The following is a 21,355-nucleotide window of genomic DNA, read 5'->3' as shown; positions in this document are numbered from 1 at the left end:
AATCTACCTATTCAGAAAGCATACCTTTAAGGAACTGAATAATTTATTCCAAAAAGAAATTTACTTCATGATAAAAGAAAATGTATATACATACACAAGAAATATCAATGCTCTTAGAACCACAGAAAGGAATGTTAACATTATACCATCTGCCACATAGAGAAAAGAGAAAAAAACAAAAAACAAGTTACCTTTTTGTGCAAAGCATGAAATTCGCTGTATCTCTTTTCAACAAAATGTTTTCTTCCATTCATTAGCACTTCTATCTTAAACACCTGAGGAAAAAATTTAAAAGATTGATTATGTTAGTTCAAAACCCTCAATTGTCTGATGTGGTAAGTTTGTGACCATGATATATTTCATCCCTTTAATTACAGTGGCTGATCCCCCAAAACCCAGAAGGCTCAGGAGACCCTGGCCCAACAGCACTGATTAATGAGCACTCGAACCAAAGGCTCACTAACAAAGTGCAGCATTCTCCAAAAACCTGTCTAAAAACAAGGGAAACTTAAATGCATTAAAAAACTACCTAATTTTTTAATAAAATAATATTTCTTGCTTAAAATGACTTCACCAAATGAATATGATAGCATTGAAACAATACTCTTTACCAGAGTATTGCAAGAGGAATACTCTGGTAAAAAGCTCAGGCATGTGGCATTCCATTATGGGCATTTCAGTGTAGGTAGTACTGTGTCGTCTATAAGACAATCATGCAAACAGCAGTGCATTTTAGGTTAATTTCTTTCTAACCTGCATATTCATCTCTAGTCTCAGCTGGGCTTATTCTGCTGTTTGCAAAACAGGCAAAATGTAGTAAAGGCTCATTTTCCCTGCATGATACAAGTGACAGCTTGTGCTCCTAGCTCCACAAGGTTGAAAGGCCAGATGAAAGGGCTCTCTGGTTGCACTAATTAGTAGGCACTAACATGACATTTTCTTGATTCTTGGGTCAGTGGGTCAAGACTGGAAACAAGGGACGAGAAATATTGTGAAATGCTCATGAAAATACAATGTTAAGGTCGGATAGGGAGGGATGGTTGGCAGGATCTAAAGAGGAGCTCTGTCATTCCAAAAGTTTGTATTTGACTCTTGTTTTGCTAAGCGAGAGTTTATAAACACTAAGATGAAGGAATATTGTTTAATTACTTACTAATTAATACTTAATAAGCCTTAATTAATAAGCCTAATTTTCTATTTCAATCACCCTTCTGAAAAAAATACAAAACTGTAGAGATCACATGACACTAAAAAGTATTAAAAACATGCTTACTTTTAGTCTAAAAATAAAAACTACTTAAATTTGGCATATGAGATACAAGGTCGCACATCTTCATTACGAAAATAGATTGCTATGGCTCTATATTTCTGTCTTATATGTAAGTATGACTATTTTAGAAATCCAGAAATTATGTCATCAAACATAAAATCTGTTTGCATTTTTGTGCTTCTTTGAATCAGAAACAAAATCTTCTGCTGCATGACTCAGTTTAAGAAACCTCTTTTTATTAAGTGGTAAATTTTTAACAATTTAATCAATATTTTATATTTTGTTTCTCAAGAAATACCCCTGAATAAATACTTTCCTTTGGTGAACTAGTAGAAATGTTTTCTTCTAAAACCATATGCATATGCTTCAAACTCTCAGATATTCTTAGATTTTTTTTAGGAAAAAAAAATCTGTTTATTAATTCACCAGAGAAAATTATTCTTCTTCAAAGGCCTTGCTAGAAATAGAATCAGGAAAACACCTCGAGAAAACAAACAAGAGAAGCACAGCTTTAACTTGGGGGCTTGGTTAATAGGCTACAGAGCCCCTTTTTTACCATCAGGTCCCAGATTGAAATCAGGACAATATGTAGCAATGAAAGTAGTTTCCATCTGCTGCGCTTTATGAAATAAATGAAGTTATGTTCTGGGTCTTATTGCTTGAGGCTTTATCACAAAACCACCACCTTAATTGGCACATTACCTACAGAATCTATAAAACAGGGAGAAGGTTGAAAACTCGGCAAGGCTCAACCTACTTGCTCACCCCTCAAAGCGCCCCCCCTTGAAGGCCAGGGTAAGACAAATTACACAATGGCTGCTTCATGGAATGTCATCTCTTCTACTGACCAGATGGTTCCATTACCAAGTTCCACAGTTACTCTTCACAAGCACTAAATTCACAATGAAGGGTGGGGGAGGATGTACACACACCCACAGGAAAGTTTGTGATAAACTTTAATTCTATTTTATAATGTTACAATTGAAAAAACACACAATATTCCTAATACTATCAAGACTTTTCTTCTAAATTCTGGGAAAACATCTTGGAAAGGAAGCTGTTCATCAGGATTTTCATGACAAAGTGAAGCAAGAAATGGAGTCAATTTAATAAATCCAGCCGGACGCGATGGCTCACGCCTGTAATCCCAGCACTTTGGGAGGCCGAGGCAGGTGGATCATGAGGTCAGGAGTTTGAGACCAACCTGGCCAAAATGGTGAAACCCTATTTCTACTAAAAATACAAAAATTAGCTGGGCGTAGTGGTGTGCGCCTGTAGACCCAGCTGCTTGGGAGGCTGAGGAACGAGAATCGCTTGAACCTAGGAGGCAGAGGTTGTAGTGAGCCAAGATTGTGCCACTGAACTCTAGCCTGGGCAACAGAGTGAGACTCTGTTTCCAAAAAAAAAAAAATTAATAAATCCTATTTTCCTGAATACCATGCCAGGTCATTTTTGTAAAGTCTTTCCAACTTTCCTACATATATTGTCCCTGCTGCCTGGAAATCTCTTTTCTTGCTTGGCTCTGCTGGCAAACTCCTAGTACTGATTAGGCACTTCGTGAGGTGGCGGCCTCCAGGACGGTGCTGGGAAAGCACTCAGCACAGAATCCACCATTCATCTGTTTATTTATTCAACAGATATTTACTGAGGGTCTGTGAGCCAGGGAGCCCAGGAGTTGTTCTAGGCTCTGGGATTCAGCACTGAACAAGACAGACAAGAGGTCAGCCTTTATGGGGGCTGAGGCGGGCGGATCATCTGAGGTCAGGAGTTCAAGGCAAGCCTGGCCAATATGATGAAATCCTGTCTCTACTAAAAATACAAAAATTAACTGGGTGTGGTGGCACGCGCCTGTAATCCCAGCTACTTAGGAGGCTGAGGCAGGGGAATCGCTTGAACCCAGGAGGCAGAGGTTGTGGTGAGCAGAGATCGCGAAAAAAAAGAAACAAAAGTTGAATGTATTGCCTCTGGAATTTCAGACTGGCTGTGGATGGACAAGGACTGTTTTCACCCCTATTGGAAAACAAACAAACAAACAACAAAAAAACCCCACACACTTTAAGGTGAAAACCAAGGTCTCTTCTGGCCAAGATAGAGTAACAGCAAGGAGATGTACCCTCCCACTTGAAATTGGGCAAATTAAATAAGTGCACAAAATATGTAGAAAAAATGGCTCTCAAGGCATTGGACATCGGGAAATGAAGGAAAGTGAGAGACAGGAAACAAACAAGGCCAGACCTACTATTACCTCAGCTTGCTGCCCAGAGAGAAGCTATGCAGGCCCAGGGAAGAGGACCCCGCCCAGGCAGAGCCCTGTGGTCCCCTGAGTTTAAGGAAACGGAGCTGGGAGTATGGAAGATAGGGAGCTGCACCCTGGGAGAACGCCTGCAGCTGAGGAGGCCTCCCTCAAGTATTCAGGTGAAAACCAATCGGCACGTGAGATTGGGTAAACTACCCAAGGAGTAAAGAGGGCTCAGAGCTCACATGCAACTGGCAATGGTGCCTGTGTCCAAAAGCTGGGGCAGAAAACTTCATAATTCACGAGGCATTAGTTACAGTACTCTGAAGGTTCTTGACTCAGAAGCAGGGAAAATGAACTAGATTAAAAGCTGTTTTAGTCCAGTTTAACAACACTTCAAAGCCAGGTCTGAAGAGATCAAATTGTTTCCAGGTAACTTAATCACATGCCAGGACAAAGCTCAAGAATATTTTTAGGACTATAAAAATATCTAGAACCCAACAAGGTAAAATTAACAAAAGACAAATTACCAGAAATGTTGCCAGATTTCACCCCTCGAATTTACTAAGTTACACTGTTATGAAAAGGAGTGTCTGGCCCATCCTTGTCAACATAGTCCTACTTTGGCCAATCTAGTGCATAAAATGAGAATTTTTTTTTTTTTGAGACAGAGTCTTGCTCTGTTGCCCTGGCTGGAGCACAGTGGCACAGTCTTGGCTTACTGCAAGCTCCGCCCCCCGGGTTCATGCCATTCTTCTGCCTCAGCCTCCGGAGCAGCTGGGATTACAGGCGCCCGCCACCATGCCTGGCTAGTTTTTTTGTATTTTTAGTAGAGATGGGGATTCACTGGTGGTCTCTATCTCCTGACCTTGTGATCCACCCGCCTAGGCCTCCCCAAGTGCTGGGATTACAGGCGTGAGCCACCGCACCTGGCTAAAATGAGAATTAATTGGGCATATTTTGACAAGTATGTATGGGGGCATAAGTTTCCATTCCAATTATCTCACATAAAATTACATATAAGCCTGACCTACCTGTTTATTTTTATTTTATTTATTTATTTAGCTATGTTGCTGAAGCTGGACTCAAACTCCTGGGCTCAAGTGATCTTCCCATCTCAGCCTCCCGAGTAGGTGAGATTAGAGGCCCATGCCGCTGCGCCTGGCTCTGACTTGGCTGTTTAGTTTTCTATTCCTAGAGACATCTTTCCTCAGAGTTTTCCAGAAATCCCCTCTGTATAAAGTAAGGGAAGCTGCATGTAATTAAATAAATGTATTAAGGATTCCATTCAGGTTTGCATAACAAAACAAAAATCATTCTGTTCATTTGACTGAATTTTTGCCACAGTTCTAGAAACATTATGAAGTCAATAGAATTCAAATTGAAAAGGAAAACAAATGCCATTACTTTAAAGAGAAGAATCTGATCCCCAAGTGTGGTTTTTATTACATGTCAGAGCCAACTTTTTTTCTTTTGTGGTAACATCTCTGAAATTATACTAGAAGTCAAGGATAAAATAGTTCAAAATGTGGGTTTATACCCCAATTTTCAGGAATATATCTAATAAATAAAATAAACTTAAGCTAAGGAAGGACTTAACTGATATTTCAGGTTGAATGGTCTCTCTCTTCCAGAAGCTCATACATTACAAAGTGATCACTTCTAAAGCAAAAAAAAAAAAAAAAAAAAAAAAAAGAAAAGTATTCTCTATAATAGATTAAAAGTATCTAATAAATAATTCAAGTGCTTGCCAAATACAAACGGGGGTTCTATATACAAATAAAGATTTAAGCCCAAGGTTCCAAGTAGTTTAGGTCAGTGCATCGTTACACTGGGAATCTGAAATATACATGAAGGACAACTATCTGCTTAGAATATGACTTTTCATAAATATATACATATACATGCATATATATGTACATTTAATACTTGTTCATTAGAACAAGATGCACCAAATATTAAAGCCAGTCTTGAAATCAACATTCTCCTTCTTTAGTAGAAATAAACATTCAAGATAATAAAATAAAGAAAGTTGTTATTCTACTATAAAAAGTTGAATCTCTAAAAGCGCCATTTCTTGTGTGCCGATTGTCAGGTGCTCAGCAGGGTATTAACTCAGGTACTTAGCAAGGTATTAATTCACAGCACATACAGTTTTTATGAGGGTACAAAAATAAGAAAACATCTAATTGTAAAGAATTATTATGATATTCAACTTCTAAGTACATTTACATTTTTAAAAACTAGCACAAAAATTTGATTTGTTCCTACTCTGAGCCTTAAGTCATGTTTCCTCTATTTTAAGATACCACATTGATAAAGCAAGAGAAATTACTAATTTAATCATACTATTTTGGGTAGGGGGGAAGAAGCTTTTTTCTCATATTTCAAAAATATCTAAATTTCAGAAATTTTAAAAATTTTTAAGAAAAAGACATACTGCTACAAACCAACCACTACTTCAAAAAACAATTCTCTAAATATAGTAAGCCCTCACTTAATGTTGCTGATAGAGGTTTTTGGAAACTGGGACTTGAAGCACATATAACAAAATCAATTTTTTTCCTCATCAACTTCTTAACAAAACGACATGATTCAAGGACCTGCTGTATGTCATTTCACTTCAAGTTGCAGTTTCCAAGAACCTATTGATATTAGGTAAGAACTTACCATAATTGCCACAACAAAATACCTGTGTAAGAGTTGGACATGATTAAATGTATGTGTGTGTGTACTGATATGATTCTGCTTTTGAAAGAAAATTCATGATACCAAAAAGAACATCAGGAAGGTCATGGATGAAAGAGAATAAATATCCAATCTACAATGAGAAGAATCCCTGATGAAAGAACAAAAAAATTAGAGCAAGAGCGAAAATCAAAGACAAAAGAAATCCAACTTTCTTAAGCTGGAAAGATCAAAAGGGTTTCTATATCCCAGAGAAAAACAAGACAAGGATGTCCACACCTACCCACCCTAGAATTTATTTTTAATTACAAGCATAACCAAAAACCACTTCTAATATACAGAAGCAAAAAGCAGAAACAAAGATCAGGTTGACCCTAAACTTTTTCTCTGACATGCTAATTGCCAGAAAAAGTAGAGCAATGCCTGCGGAGTTTTATCAGAATATTATTTAATGGTCATCTAAATTACTATTCATGTATAAAGACAACAAAAAGTCAATCTCACTTTGTGGAAAAACTCAAAAAAGAAATAACCCAAACATCTTTTTTGAAAAACTTACTGAAGGTGTAGAACTGCCAATGGAAAGATAGATCAAAAGCAAGAGGCTGCTAGTCAAGAAAAGGCTGACGAAGTGCCCAGCAGGAAGCACACAAGGGCTTCTAGGCCTCTTGGAGGCATCTTCTCACAGGCTGCTCTGTTGCTCTCCTCTCTAGAAAGATTTGTGGTCAAAGGTGCTTGGCACACAGAGAAACAAAGAAATCCATAGAAAACCTGTTCAAAATTTGGCTCCAAATGTCTTCAAAGTTTGATAGTGCATGAGCTTTAATGCAGAATTCCACATCTAGTCAAATCTTCCACCAAGGGCAAGGGAAAATGTTATTTTCAGACATGCAGGAGCACAAATGGTTTATTATGTACACATTCAGGAACCTTCTTTGAATATTAAAAAAAGAAAAAAAAAGGAATTCACAAAAGAAGCCAAGACTGTGGACCTAACCTAGAAATAAAGTAGAGAAAAAAAACCTAAAATGTAGCTTTGCAGTCTTAAAAGTGTTCAAATTAGAATAAGAGCCAGAGAGTTCCAAGAAGAATGCCTTCATGGAAAAAAAAAAAAGATATGATTAATACCTGTTATAATTTATAAGGTTTTAGTGATAGTCTCAAAGCATTTGTCTTTCTCTGTCAAGAAAAAAAGGTACTTAAATTTTTCAAGATAAATAAACAAAACTATATACAATGTAAAGGTGCAAATACAAAGCCAACCAAATGTAATATGATTTGGTGTAGCTTACAGAATAATAAGAAAAGAGCATCCATTTGGCATAACACTTGAAATATTTCCCACTGAGCAGTACAGACTTAGTAATTTATAAGGCAAAGTTGTCTCTAAAAAAAAGAAAAAAGAAAAAAAAGGCTACTGGAGCTATCCTCAATATAAAATTCTTCTTTTTCCCCTAAAATGAATATGCCTTGGAAACAGTTTTTTAATAAGAGAGGACAGGATTTGCTCTCAGGGACCTGGGAAGCTTTTCCTAAAGAGCTGATGCTTCAGACTACAGGGAAAGCAGGCAAAGAGGAGGGACAAGCACTGTGGGCAGAGCATGTGCAAAGCCCTGAAGCAGCAGGTGAGAGGCTGGAAGCAGCTGACTGTGGTACAGCCAGGCAGCGAAGAGACACCTCTGAAGGAGGCTGGAGAGGGAGCAAAAGGCTAACTCCGCTCATCTTCTCTGCAAGTATTAATGGCCTACCACGTGCCAGGTTCAGAGCTAGTCATTGGAGATACAACAATGAACACAGACAAAAACCCCTAACAGATCTTACTTACATTTTAATGAGGGTGGAGGGTGGGACAAAGACAATCACACAAATCAACAGATATTAGTGTCACAGAGAAAAATAAACCAGGGTAACAGGACAGAAAGGGCCTGGATGAGTATATGGCTATAATTTTGGGTGAGGTCTTGATGGTAAAATAATACTTGAGCAAGAATAGAAAACCATACAAGGTCTCTGCTCAAGTATTATTTTACCATCAAGACCTCACCCAAAATTATAGCCACATACTCATCACTTATCTCACAGTACTACAGATCAGAAGTCCAATGGGCTTGGCTGCTTTATCTGTTCAAGTCTCATGGGCTAAAATCAAGGTACTGGCAGGGGTGTGTGACTGCAGAGGTTCTAGGTGATAACAGGTTCCTGCAATGGGATCCCTGCAGTTGTGAGACTGAGGCCCCCACCTTTTTGCTGGCTGTTTCCAGCTCCTAGAAGCCACCTACATTCCTGGAATCATGAGCCCCTTTCTCCATCTTCAAGGCCTGCAACAGTAGCTCACGCCCCTCCCTTGTCATATTTCTCTAACCTACTCTTCTGCTTTCCCCTTCCACTTATAAGGACTCATGTGATTCCACTTGGCCTACCCAGATAAGCCAGGAAAATCTCCCTTATTTCAAGGTCCTTAACTTTAAACTCTTCTACCAAGTCCCTTCTGCATGTAAGGTAACATATTCAGAGGTTCTGGGGATTATGGTGTGGACATTGTTGAAGATCCATTATTTCATTCACTACAGACCTGAATGACAGGAGGGAGTGAGTCCTGAGTCTACCTGGGACGGGAGGAGGTTGGTCCAGGCAGATGGAAGAGTGAATAGTCACAGATTCTAATTTAACTTTCAGCATTACCATTGTGTGCCAAGAGTTATCCAGAGAGAGAACAGTTAGAGAACAGTTAAAGGGAAGGTCTGAGTGGCAGTGGGAAGAGGTGAGTGAAAGTAGAACCAACAGGATAAGCTGATGACTGCATGTGGAAAAATGTAAAAATACACAAAAATGTTATGTAAAAGTACATAAAAATGAAGGGAGGAAGTGAGAGAAGAATGAAATGCAATGGTGAGGTTTTTGGTCTGAGCAACTGGAAGGATGGTGATGCCACCATCAACTGGCTGCGGACATCTACATCAACTAGTTTGTGGTGGCAAGTAAGAGCTCAGCACTAGCCATGCTAAGTTTGAGATGCACATTAGACATGACGTGGAGATGCTGCAGAGGACTGAGTTGACAAGTCTGGTCTTAACTAGAGATATAAATTTGGGCATCATTAGAGTGTGAATGAAGACTAGATCTGATCACCAAGGAACAGAAGTCAAATAGGGGCCTTTAGATCATATCAGGGTGTATGGTTTTATCATTTCAGCAACAAGAAGATTTTGCTTCATTTTAAATGCCTTTCTCTTCCAAATTAAACTTTTCTAACTCCTATACCTGTCTTTCAGATGACATGGTTTTCAGGTCTTACACTATACCTTCTAGAGTAAAACACAGTCTGTCAATGTTCTCCCTAAGATGTTGAATCCAGGATTCAAGGAAATATTGGCATTCCCCAATTAATAAATGGATTGTGTCCCCAAAATCCCTTTTTCAGATGGTTTAAAACTCAGCACAAATTTTCCCACAGAAACAGTATAAAAGATAAAAGATAGGTTTAATAGCCTACAAAAAACCTATTTAGTCTCAAATATGCACAAATTACAATACTGATATCATTAATTTAATCCATAAGATTTACAGTATAACGCAGCGGTTAGGAGTTCTAGTTCTTGAATCAAACTCCCTGGATTTGAATCTTATGTCTTCCATTGCTCTCTTCTGGGCTCTGCTAATACTCTACGATTTGGAGCAAGTTGTTTAACCTGTACAAGCCTCAGTTTCCTCACCTATAACATGGAGTTTATAATGGCACCTATCACATAGGTTTGTTGCAAGGATTAAACGTAATTATCCATGCAAATCATTAAAACACTATCTGGCATTTAGCAAGAATCCAAACAATGCTACCTATTCACATTATTAACTTCTAACCATTGCTACAACTATTCTTTATCAGTGGAGGGGAGGCTGTTGATAGGTAGGGAAAATGATCACGAGAGTAACAATGACCACATTCATACATCTCTACTTCTCTCTCCATCACTAGAGGTGGTTGACCCTGTAATGCAGGCATGCAGTGGGCTGCTGCACTCACCTCTGCCAATGCCCATTCATAGGCCTGGATTCCTGATGAGGCCTGATGAGCACAAGGTCCAGTGGAACCCTGACCTCCCATGATTCTAGCTTAAGCTTCTGTATCTGCAACCTGCATTCACCTAAATGTTTTGGAAACCATATCTCACTGTTGGCTAATGATGCCTTTGGAATCAAACAAAACCCCCAAGTCTTCCCCAACAGTTCTTAAACAGGCAATTTTCAGATCTGAGGTTAGGCTTTATAATGACCTGTTAAATATTATCATGTTCATTTTGACTCTAATACTAGACAAGGCTGTTGAAACTTTTCTGGAAATTGATTCTGTCTTCCAAAACATGAGCCAGTGTTTTTGCCAAGCTTTGTGTCATGTGTAAATGTGAAGTGTCTTCCCTATGTGTCTTCACCCAGGCCTCAGTTCTCACTCCACAACCTCCCTGCTGGTCTCCCTGCTTCACTCCTGCCTGCAGCAATCTATATTTCACAGCAGCCAAAGTGGCCCTTTTCAATCCTCTAACAGATCCTTCCTCACTTCCTACTCCCTCTCACTCACCCTGGTCCAGGCACACCAGCTTCCTCACCGGCAACTATAATAGGCACATTCCCTCACTGCCACCTATAACAGGCTTTTGAGTGCTTCTTCCTCTACCTAGAAAACTTCTCCCTCATTCTGTTCAGTTGTTGTTCCAGGTCACCTTTTCAGAGAGGTGTTATCTACCCATCTAAAACAGCAACTAGCTCCCATCATTCTCTATCCCCAGAGCTGGCTTTATTTTTCTTCTGTGCATTTACCATGGTCTAGTGTGCACACACACACACACACATACACACTCACATACACACACCACGCACATACAATGTTTGCTTGTTGGTTGGTTGGTTTATTGTCTAACAAATTATAAGCTCCATAATGATAGGAACTTCATCTGTTTTGTTCACTGTTAACATCCTCACTGCCTTAAACATCACCTTGCAACACAGCAGGTTGAATCCATGAAAAATAAGGAAGGAGGAGAAGAAAAGGTGAGCAGGTAATTGACAGCTGGACAACAAATTGGGAATAATATGTATAAACTTCAATCCAGCTCAGTAATCTAATAGTGGAAAGGTAAAATGAGTTATTTTTGTTAGAACAACCAATAAGTTAGACATAATAGAGGCAGACTATGCAATATAAGATAGGGTTTCTTATAGAAAGGCAGTTGTAAATAGTCAAAGAAGACTGTTCATGAGGGCCCGAAAGCTATGAAAATAAAGACCAAGGCCTGGCACAGTAGCTCACATCTCTAATCCCAGCAGTTTGGGAGGCCAAAGCAGGAGGATCACTTGAGCCCAGGAGTTCAAGACCAGCTGGGCAATATAGGGAGACCTCACTTCTACAAATAATTTTTAAAAATTAGCTGGGTATGGTGGCAAGTGCCTGAGGTCCAGCTACTTTGGAGGTTGCGTGAGCCCAGGGAGCTGGAGCCCAGGGAGTTCATCACTTGAGCCCAGGGGGTTGAGACTGCAGTGAGCCATGATCATGCCAGTTCACTCAGAAGGAAAGGAGAAGGGGGAGGGGGAGGAAGGAGGAGGAGAAAGAAAAAGAAGACGGAGGGAAGGGGGAGGGGAAGGGAATAGGAAGGGGTTAGAAGGATGGGAGGGGGATGGGAGGGGCAGGGGTAAGAATGGAGAAGGGGGAGGAAAGGGGAAGGGAAGAGGGAGGAAAGGAGGAGACAGAAGAGGAGGGAAAAGGGAGAGGGGAGGGAGGGGGACGGGTAGAGTATAGGGGGAGAGAAGGAGAAGGAGAGGGGAAAACGAAGGGGAAAGAGGGGAGAAGGGCGAGGGAAGGGAAAGGGAAGAAGTGGGAGGGAAGAGAAGTGGGAGGGAAGGCCAGGCCTTTAATCAATAAGAAACTACCAGTCTTAGTGCTATTCTGAGAAGCTACATGATATGGTAGAAAGAACACCAGTCTGGACTTAGACACATCCAACACCCAGATCTGCTACTTCCTGGCTATATTTCCTTACAGATGTTGCTTATCAACTTTGAGCCTTAGTTTCCTCATATGTAAAATAGAGATGATAATGCCTACTTTCTTAGGTCTTGTGATGGAGTAAATAAATAAGACAAGGTATATAAAACCCTTAGTACCTAGCCTGGCACATAACTGGTGCTCAATGCATTCGGTTATCCTCCCGAATATAGTAGCCCCCCCTTAGCTGTGATCTTGGTTATTCATGGTCAACTATGGTCTGAAAATATGAAACGAAAAATTCCAGAAATAAACAATTTGTAGGTTTTAAATTACACAGTGTACTGAATAGAGTGGTGAAATCTTACACCGTCCCACGATGTCTTGCCAGGTCCCAGCTGGCACATGAGCCCTCCCTTTTTCTGGCAGCTTTACACTGTCTGCACCCCCACCCATTAGTCACTTAACTAGCTGTAGGAGCTCAGTTATCAGATTGACTGTTGCAGTACTGCAGTGCTTGTGTTCAAGGAACTCTTATTTGACTTAATAATGGTCCAAGTTACAGGAGAAGTGATATTGGTATATTGTCATAATTTTTTATTTTATTATTATTATAATAGTTATTCTTGTTAATCTCTTATTGTGCCTAACTTATAAATTAAACTTTATCACAGGTGTGTATATATAGGAAAAAACACAGCATAGTACTAACCATAGTTTCAGCCATCCACTGGGGGGGTCTTTGAACACAACACCTGAGGATAAGGAGGGACTACTGTATTATTTGCTTTCTCAGAAATCAAAATGGAATCCAAAGCAATTAATAGCCATCATTTCTTCAACACACCATGAAGTACTATGACATGCTATGCTTATTTCTAAAAATACCACATTCTCATTAAAAACCTATGTAATTCAAAAGATCAAAAAACTTTAAAAGTGTTTTCTGTCTCTCTCACACACATATGATGGATGAATGGATGAATCATTATTTTTTCAACCAAAAGAAGGGTAAAGCGTAAGCTCGGGTGGATGTGAATTTCTTGTTTCATTCCTAATGAGTCGGGCTCCTTTCTATGGGCATCAGGAAGATGAGATCCCAGATTCACCTGTGTTCTTTCAAGGCTGAACTTATGGTCCTTTTTGGACCCCAGGAAGGGAAGGTTGCTTGGAAACAGCATCTGCCAGCTTCAAAGCTCTGCAGCTGGGCTCTGAAAGATGGGAAAAGAAATGGAGAGGGACAACCTCTGTGTCCATGAAAGAACGCAGGTCATTTCGTAAAGTCTACTACAATTAAAGGCCTTCCTCTTAGACAAAGGCTTTGTTCCTGTTTAAGAATGAAACTTTTTCTGTTCTATGAACAGGTGTCAGAGAGCATCAATTCAGTTTTAAAATCCCCACTTACTAGAGGAAAGTAAGCTCTTAAAGATCACAGAATACTGGCCGGGCGCGGTGGCTCACGCTTGTAATCCCAGCACTTTGGGAGACCGAGGCGGGTGGATCACGAGGTCAGGAGATCGAGACCACGGTGAAACCCCGTCTCTACTAAAAATACAAAAAATTAGCCGGGCGTGGTGGCGGGCGCCTGTAGTCCCAGCTACTCAGAGAGGCTGAGGCAGGAGAATGGCGTGAACCCGGGAGGCGGAGCTCGCAGTGAGCCGAGATAGCGCCACTGCACTCCAGCCTGGGCGACAGAGCGAGACTCCGTCTCAAAAAAAAAAAAAAAAAAGATCACAGAATACTCAGCCTTCTTTCAAAACTCAGAATTTTAATTCTTCTTTTTTTTTTTAATTTTAATTTTTTTTTTTTAGAGATGGGGTCTCACTCTGTCACCCAGGCTGCAGTGCAGTGGTGTAATCATACCTCATGGCAGCCTTGAGCTCCTGGGCTCAAGCTATACTCCCACTTCAGCTTCCCAATTAGCTGGGACTACAGGCACATGCCACCGTGCCTGGCTAATATTTTTAGTTTTCATATTTTGGTAGAGATGAGGTCTTGATTTGTTGCCCAGGCTGGTCTAGAACTCTTGGCTTCAAGCAATCTGCTTGCCTTAGCCTCCAAAAATGCTGGGATTACAGGTACTGAGCTATAGTGCCTGGCTTAATTCTTCTTCTAAAAAAATATAGATAGATATAGATAGATAGATAGATAGATAGATCGATCAGGTATTTTACTTTCCCAGGATATGCATGGTTTAAAAATAGTTGCACTGTAAAAATGTGATTACTCCTTTACCCAAGTATTTTTGAGCACATACCATGTGCTAGACCCTATTCAAGGTGTCTAAAGTCTATCAATGAAGTAAAATGACAAAGAGTTCTGTCCTCACGAAATTTGCATTCCAGCAGGGGAGACAGAAAACAAATAATGAATATAAAAACTAAACTTACAAGTAGGTTTTAGAAAGTGATTACCTGGCATGGGTAAGGGGGAGAATAAAGCCGAGTAAAAGAAAGTAGGACTGCTGGGGGAAAAAATTGTAATTTTCAATAAACTGCTCAGAGAAGGCAGCAATGAGAAGATGGCAACTGCAGAATATGAAGTTACACCACGGAACCCAGGAATAGCCTTTATTGCTATTTTAAATTTAAGTTAACCTACTTTAAAAAAAAAAATGCCCAATGCTGGGCAAGGTGGCTCACGCCTGTAATCCCAGCACTTTGGGAGGCTGAGGTGGGTGGATCACCTGATGTCAGGAGTTCGAGACCAGCATGGCCAACATGGTGAAACCCTGTCTATACTAAAAATACAAAAATTAGCTGACCATGATGGCACATGCCTGTAATCCCAGCTACTCGGGAGGCTGAGGCAGGAGAATTGCTTGAATCCGGGGGGCAGAAGTTGCAGCGAGCTGAGATTGCACCATTGCACTCCAGCCTGGGGGACAGAGTGAGACCCTGTCTCAAAAAAACAAACAAACAAAAAAAACAAATGAACACCCCACAAAAACAAAAAAAACCTGCCTGATACTTTAAATACTAAGCTTTATATACTAAATTTATCTGATGAAAAATTTACAACTATATTTCTGCATTAAACCAACTACTACCTCTTCTAGATACATATGACCAACATCAGTGTCAAAGATTTTCAGAGAGCAGTTAGAAGTCTAACAAGGTCGGGCCTCAGCATGAACCACTGTCATTCTTCATGTAGAATCAGCATTTCTAAAGCCATACATAAGGAGCCGCTGAAGAGAGAGAGAAAAAAAAGCCATTCCAAGAGCTTCTTGTATTGATTTCTTTTACCCCAAACAAAGAGATTCTCCTAGTTACATGATATATCATAATCACGTAATTTGTTTGACTGCTTTAAAGAAAGAACAATGGATTCGAGAAAAGGTGTTGACTTGCAAAAATACAATCATTTTGCAAGCTTTTTTTTTTGTTGTTACCATGGGTTGCTTTCCCTTATAATATGACATATGTGGTCTCTATAGAAAAACTGAAAACGCAAAGCTCTAATTCATGCCATTCCCAAGAGTCTGAACTAAATCTAAAGCATCCAACATCTGAAAACTCTCACACTGCTACCGATGTAGGAAGAATAAATCTTTTTTTCAAGCCTTACAGCTAGGTTTCATGTATTAGACTTTCAAAACTAAATCCCTACATCAGCTGGATGTGAATTTTTTTTCTTTCTCTCCATAGTGTTTCTTTACAGAGACAGTACAGCTGTGGAACTTCTGCCAAGCATTTTTCCACAAGTCAGGACACATAGACTTAAAAGAAACTTTTTGAATAAGACCTTTCTGGGCTTCTAAAAATGGTTCACAAGATAAGGAACTAACACCTCCAACCACGATTAGTGCCTTTGTTTTCCAAATATTTGCTCTCTAGGTGACCAACCCCTCTATCCCTCACCATGGCTTTGCCAAAGCTATCCTTTTACAAACTAAAATTCTCAGTGTCAAATATGGACACATAAGAACATTTCAGAGAGGCAAGCTCCTGGGCCCTCAGGGATAAATAGTACATCCAATTGAAACACAGCGGAGAGTAGGAAAGATATGCTTTTGTTAAAATTAAAAAAAAAAAAGCAGGCTACAGAAAGTCCATTTTTGTTTTATTTAGTAAATATATGTGCATAATAGTGATGTGTGTGTGTGTGTATGTGTATATATATTCTTTACCAAAAATGCTGGGAGAAAAAAAATGCCAATGTTGGCTGGGCATGGTGGCTCCTGCCTGTAATCCTAGAACTTTGGGAGGCTGAGGCAGGAAAATCACTTGACGTTAGGAGTTTGAGACTAGCCTGTGCAGCATAGTGCGACACTGTCTCTACTAAAAGGAAAAAAAGTTAATGTTTAAGAGGATTATGCATAATTTTTCCTATTTGCACATTTCATGTTTTCCCCTCAATTTTTCTGCACTGAACATGTACATCTCATTTTTTAAATTTTTGAGTGAAAACATTCTATAATGAGAAAAAATATCTGTGAAGCAGAAACCTGAGTTCCAGATCCCTCTTTGACTCTTATTAGCCACACAGACAGGAAAATGACTTTTCAGCTCTATGGCTGTTCATCATCTATAACATTCGGGGATTTGAGGGGGTTGACCAGATTGTTTTCTAGAGTCTTAGCATTCTACTTGTGTATAACAACTGTGTATTGCTTTGCCATGTATATTGCTCTGTATGGGTATATGTGCCATATACACATACTGTGTGCTACACTTTATATACTGTGCAGGATAAACAAATGCTAACTCATTCATATCGAACCATGCATGCTTACTGTACCATTCAAAATAATTATTTTCAGGATCAGATTCTGTTCAGTTAGTTGTCTTAGTCTGTATCTCTCTTACCAAACAGCAAATTCACTTCTCAAGGCAGGATAACCCTATGCTCTACCTTACTTATGCTACCCTACTTCTCTATCCTTTGTGTAATTTCTGATGGTGAAATCAAAGAGCTCTAACAAATTTAAATTCCAAGTTTATCTGGCCAGACAACAGTTCTCAAAAAGGCTTGACCACATGCCCTCTGCTCATTTCACATGCCTTCTCATCCGACTGGCTTTTCCAAATTTTTCACACCTCTCTCTCCCTTGACCTGAAAAAGAAGGCAATCAACTCTGTACATGACTATCTACCTGAATTTTCTACTTTCTAGATATTTCCTCTTGCCTTGGAGAGACACATAAACTATCCCACCTGTAAACATTGTACGCAAACACCTGCCCTCATTCTCAGGAAAGGATGAAGTTGCTCAACAGGCCACTATTAGAACAATTCAGCTATCCATGATGATGTGACAAATAAATTGGGCCCTTTTAAAGGCATTTTTCTAAAGTTGCTATAACCCTGTGCCTCCACAGTATGGGAAGAGTTTGTTGGGCCCTGATGCATGTGAACCGTGTAGCAAGCATCTGGTTTGGGAGGGGAGCTAGTGTTATCAGCAGGCTACCTGGCCTGTCTCCTGGCTTACTGTGCAAAAACACACTGTCTCTCTGACAGGTGAATAAGAGGCATCAGTGTTGTTTATTTCAATTAATATCGTTATATTTTAATTTTAATTATTTTCCTAATATGTAAAAAATCCTGAGTTAATCCACCATTGGGATCTTTTTAATATGCCTTCTGAAATGCAAAAAAAAAAAACTAAAATGACTGATTTTTCTGGCCATGAAGTCAAAACACCACATCAACTACTACAGAAGCTACTACAATTTTCCTGCACACATTTCTTTTTGACTGCAAGATATGACCCCTAAATGAGTTTTGTACTTTTTTATTCAAAGATATTTCCACTTCATTAACACAATTCTTTATATTCTACATCTTTGCTAGTACCAAGGAGAAATTCCAGGCTTTAAAAGATTCAAATGACTTGTATCTAAATCAGACCTGGACTCTCTCTTCCCAATATGCCGATTTACATGAAATCTCTTAGAGTTTCTCTGCTTCCATAAAATGCAGATGCCACTGCCCATCAGGCCCAGGTTTGCCTCTTTGCACAAACAGTCCAAAACAGTTTTCCTCATCTGTTTCAACTTGAAGTGTTGTCAATATATGGATTGTCTTGCTTTCCAATTCAGTGAAAAATCTAGTTTTCCATTAGTCTCTGCCTTTCTAATTTTCGATACAGCTTTACTAAATGTAATTATTAAAGGCAGATTCAAGAAAGCAATTACTGAGCTACTGGTTTGTATCTCTGAAGTCTTAATAAGCGACAAAAAGTTGTAATTCCACTAAGAGCATAAAATAAATTTTCGTATAGATTAGACATACACACGTTTAAATTTGTATATGGGGAGACATATTTAAGACAGTATATAAGGAATCCCCTCTTAAATCACATTTTGGCCCTCATTTAAACTTTATTCAAAGGCAGTACAGTATGTTGTAAAGAGTAGAAAACTACATTTCATAAAGGCCATATTCTGTTCTTTCTTAGGACTCTGTGACTTTGGTAAACCATCTAACTTCTCTGCATCTCTTTTTTTGTTCTTTCCATCAATAAATATGAGAATGTTAAGTTAGACCGTCACCACATACTCTTTGAGCTCTAAAAGTCTATAAATTATTTATTAAATTCCTAATCTATGCCAGGCTCTGTACTAGACACAGGACAGAGTAAGATATTATACAAATTCTAATCCACAGCTTCAACAGGCTTCAACAGGCTTAAAACTTAGCAAAGAAGAAAAGACAAGTAAATATGATGACTTATGAAGCAACACATAAAAGTGCTACCCAATGTTATAAAGCAAATTATCTTTCCAAAAGTCCTAAGGAATAGCTGTACATGTAAATGGGGGATGCAACTCCCTTGGTAGACATCCAAATTATATAATTTGGCCTTCAAACTACAGGCAAATAGGAGAGTATCAATTACATGGTCACTTAACAATGGTCTTGGGCAAAGAAAAAACTCTGTGTATGGGGTCCACTGCCCTGTAAACTGAACTGTGCACCCCACCACCACCACCTCCCAATTCATATGGTGAAGCTCTAACCCCAATATGACTCCTGACCTCAGGTGATCTGCCCACTTGGGCCTCCCAAATTTCTAGGATTACGGGTGGGAGCCACCAGGCCCAGCCTGTCGGCATTATTTTATTTATTTATTTATTATTATTATTTTTGAGATGGAGTCTCACTCTGTTGCCCAGGCTGGAGTGCAGTGGCACGATCTCGGCTTACTGCAAGCTCTGCCTCCCGGGTTCACGCCATTCTCCTGCCTCAGCCTCCTGAGTAGCTGGGGTTACAGGTGCCCACCACCATGCCCGGCTAATTTTTTGTGTTTTTTTAGTAGAGACGGGGTTTCACCGTGTTAGCCAGGATGGTCTCGATCTCCTGACTTTGTGATCCGCCCACCTCAGCCTCCCAAAATGCTGGGATTACAGGTGTGAGCCACCACACCTGGCCGGCATTATTTTAAATAGTGCCTACTATTTACCTTGAACACCATGAAGCTAGGGCACCCACTTACAATACTATCTTACATTTACTTAGTTGACAGGTGAAGAATGCAGCTTTATGATTTCTGTGCTAACAGATTTGGGGCAGGGTCCTTACACAAAGGCCTAAAATTTTATGATGCACATCACCACCACCACGGTTTGAAGATAATAGCTGCAAACTTAAAACCAAACCACAGTGGCTTTCTTCAGATCCTCCTTCCTGAATGTTTGACAACTGAATGTGAAGAAGGAGAGAAGCGAGGAAGAGAACCAGGCAAGCAAACAACATGCTTATTCCTTTGGTTCCATAAAGAAGTGAAAAACCTGTATACTAGGTCCACACTGAATCATCTTTGGACGCCACATTTTAAGAAGTTCATTGTCAAATGAGATAGAGTCTTTTCCATGGAGAAGCCAGAGCAGGGCCAGAGGTCTTCCCCTTTGGCATTTCAGAAGCAAGGAGAGATGTTGAGGAGCAGTCTTTTTCTTTTTTCTTTTTTTTGAGATGAAGTCTCACTCTGTCGCCAGGCTGGAGTGCAGTGGCACAATCTCGGCTCACTGCAACCTCCACCTCCCAGGTTCAAGCTGTTCTCCTGCCTCAGCCTCTTGACTACAGGCACATGCCACCACGCCTGGCTAATTTTTGTATTTTTAGTAGAGACGGAGTTTCACCATGTTGGCCAGGATGGTCTCGATCTCTTGACCTCGTGATCCGCCCCCCTTGGCCTACCAAAGGGCTGGGATTACAGGCGTGAGCCACCGCGCCCAGCCCAGTCTTTAAGTATTTTCAGCACAAATGAGTAGAAGGAATGTGGTGAGGTTTTCTAGATCTCAGTAACAGAATTAAAGCCAGCTAGGAAGTTTTCTGAACAGTCTAGAGCTCAGAAAGAAGACCATGATGGAGTATGCCATGCAAGCATAATAAGCCCACATCCCAAATCACCCCCCAGATAAGGCTGAATTGACAGTTTCCAAGCAGCTTATGTAAAGAAAGATTACCATTCAACCCAGTCTCTGGTCAGAGAATGTATTTTGGGAAAAGAGACAACACACCACTGTTAAGTAAACAGCCTCTTCCTTTAAAGTGAGTCAGTAAAGGCAGGGGTGTCATCAGCTACGGAAATAACAAACACAGAATTTGGGATGCAGAATGTTAAAAATAAAGGTCCCAAATAGACTATTCAAGCTTAAAGTACTTGGTAAGGAAGCATCAGGATCAAGGCTCAGAATAAAAGCATCTAAGACAAAAAAGCACAAAATATTATAAACATGAAATCCAAAATAGTCACTTTAAAGAATTAAGAAAAGTGAGAAACATTCAACTTCTAGCTTTCTGATGCCAACAGAACAAAGCAGGCCCCCCAGGATAAACCTTAAGAGGGGGCCAAGGAAATGTACCAGAAGGAACCAACTCCACAGAAGGGCTGGAAACAAAAAGCAGAGATCCAGGTCTCCCTGGAAACAGAGTCAAAAGCACATTTTCCTCATGCAATCAGAATGAAGTCTCCTATGCAGACTCAGACTACTAATAATGAAACAAAAACCAGATACAGTGGAAAGTCTGTGTGTTTTGTCTTAATTCTGATATTAAGTGGCCATGCTATCTTGGATAGATCATTTACTCTCACTTCTGGCTCACGTTACTTTATTTATTCAGTGAAAAATTATTGATCACTTTTATGTGTAAACATGTGCTACAGGATGGGAATACAGTGAACTAAGGGCACAATGAATCATCTTTGCCATGCTATGAGGGGAAGACAGACTACTGAGAGG

At 39.9% G+C, this 21,355-nt stretch overlaps 1 protein-coding gene across 2 annotated transcripts in view; it reads right to left on the bottom strand.

The window, feature by feature from the left end:
• The window catches only part of SNX24 (sorting nexin 24), a 188,965-nt gene that overhangs the window by 90,861 nt on the left and 76,749 nt on the right, over window positions 1–21,355 (bottom strand). For both annotated transcript variants that reach the window (XM_030818317.1, XM_030818324.1), the window contains exon 2: window positions 192–275. In XM_030818317.1, coding sequence (XP_030674177.1) covers window positions 192–275 — 84 coding nt within the window. The remainder of the gene's footprint in view (window positions 1–191; window positions 276–21,355) is intronic.

Source organism: Nomascus leucogenys, chromosome 2 (genome assembly GCF_006542625.1).
Source record: "Nomascus leucogenys isolate Asia chromosome 2, Asia_NLE_v1, whole genome shotgun sequence".
Taxonomy (NCBI): Eukaryota; Metazoa; Chordata; class Mammalia; order Primates; family Hylobatidae; genus Nomascus; species Nomascus leucogenys.
This window is presented reverse-complemented; position numbering and strand designations above follow the sequence as displayed.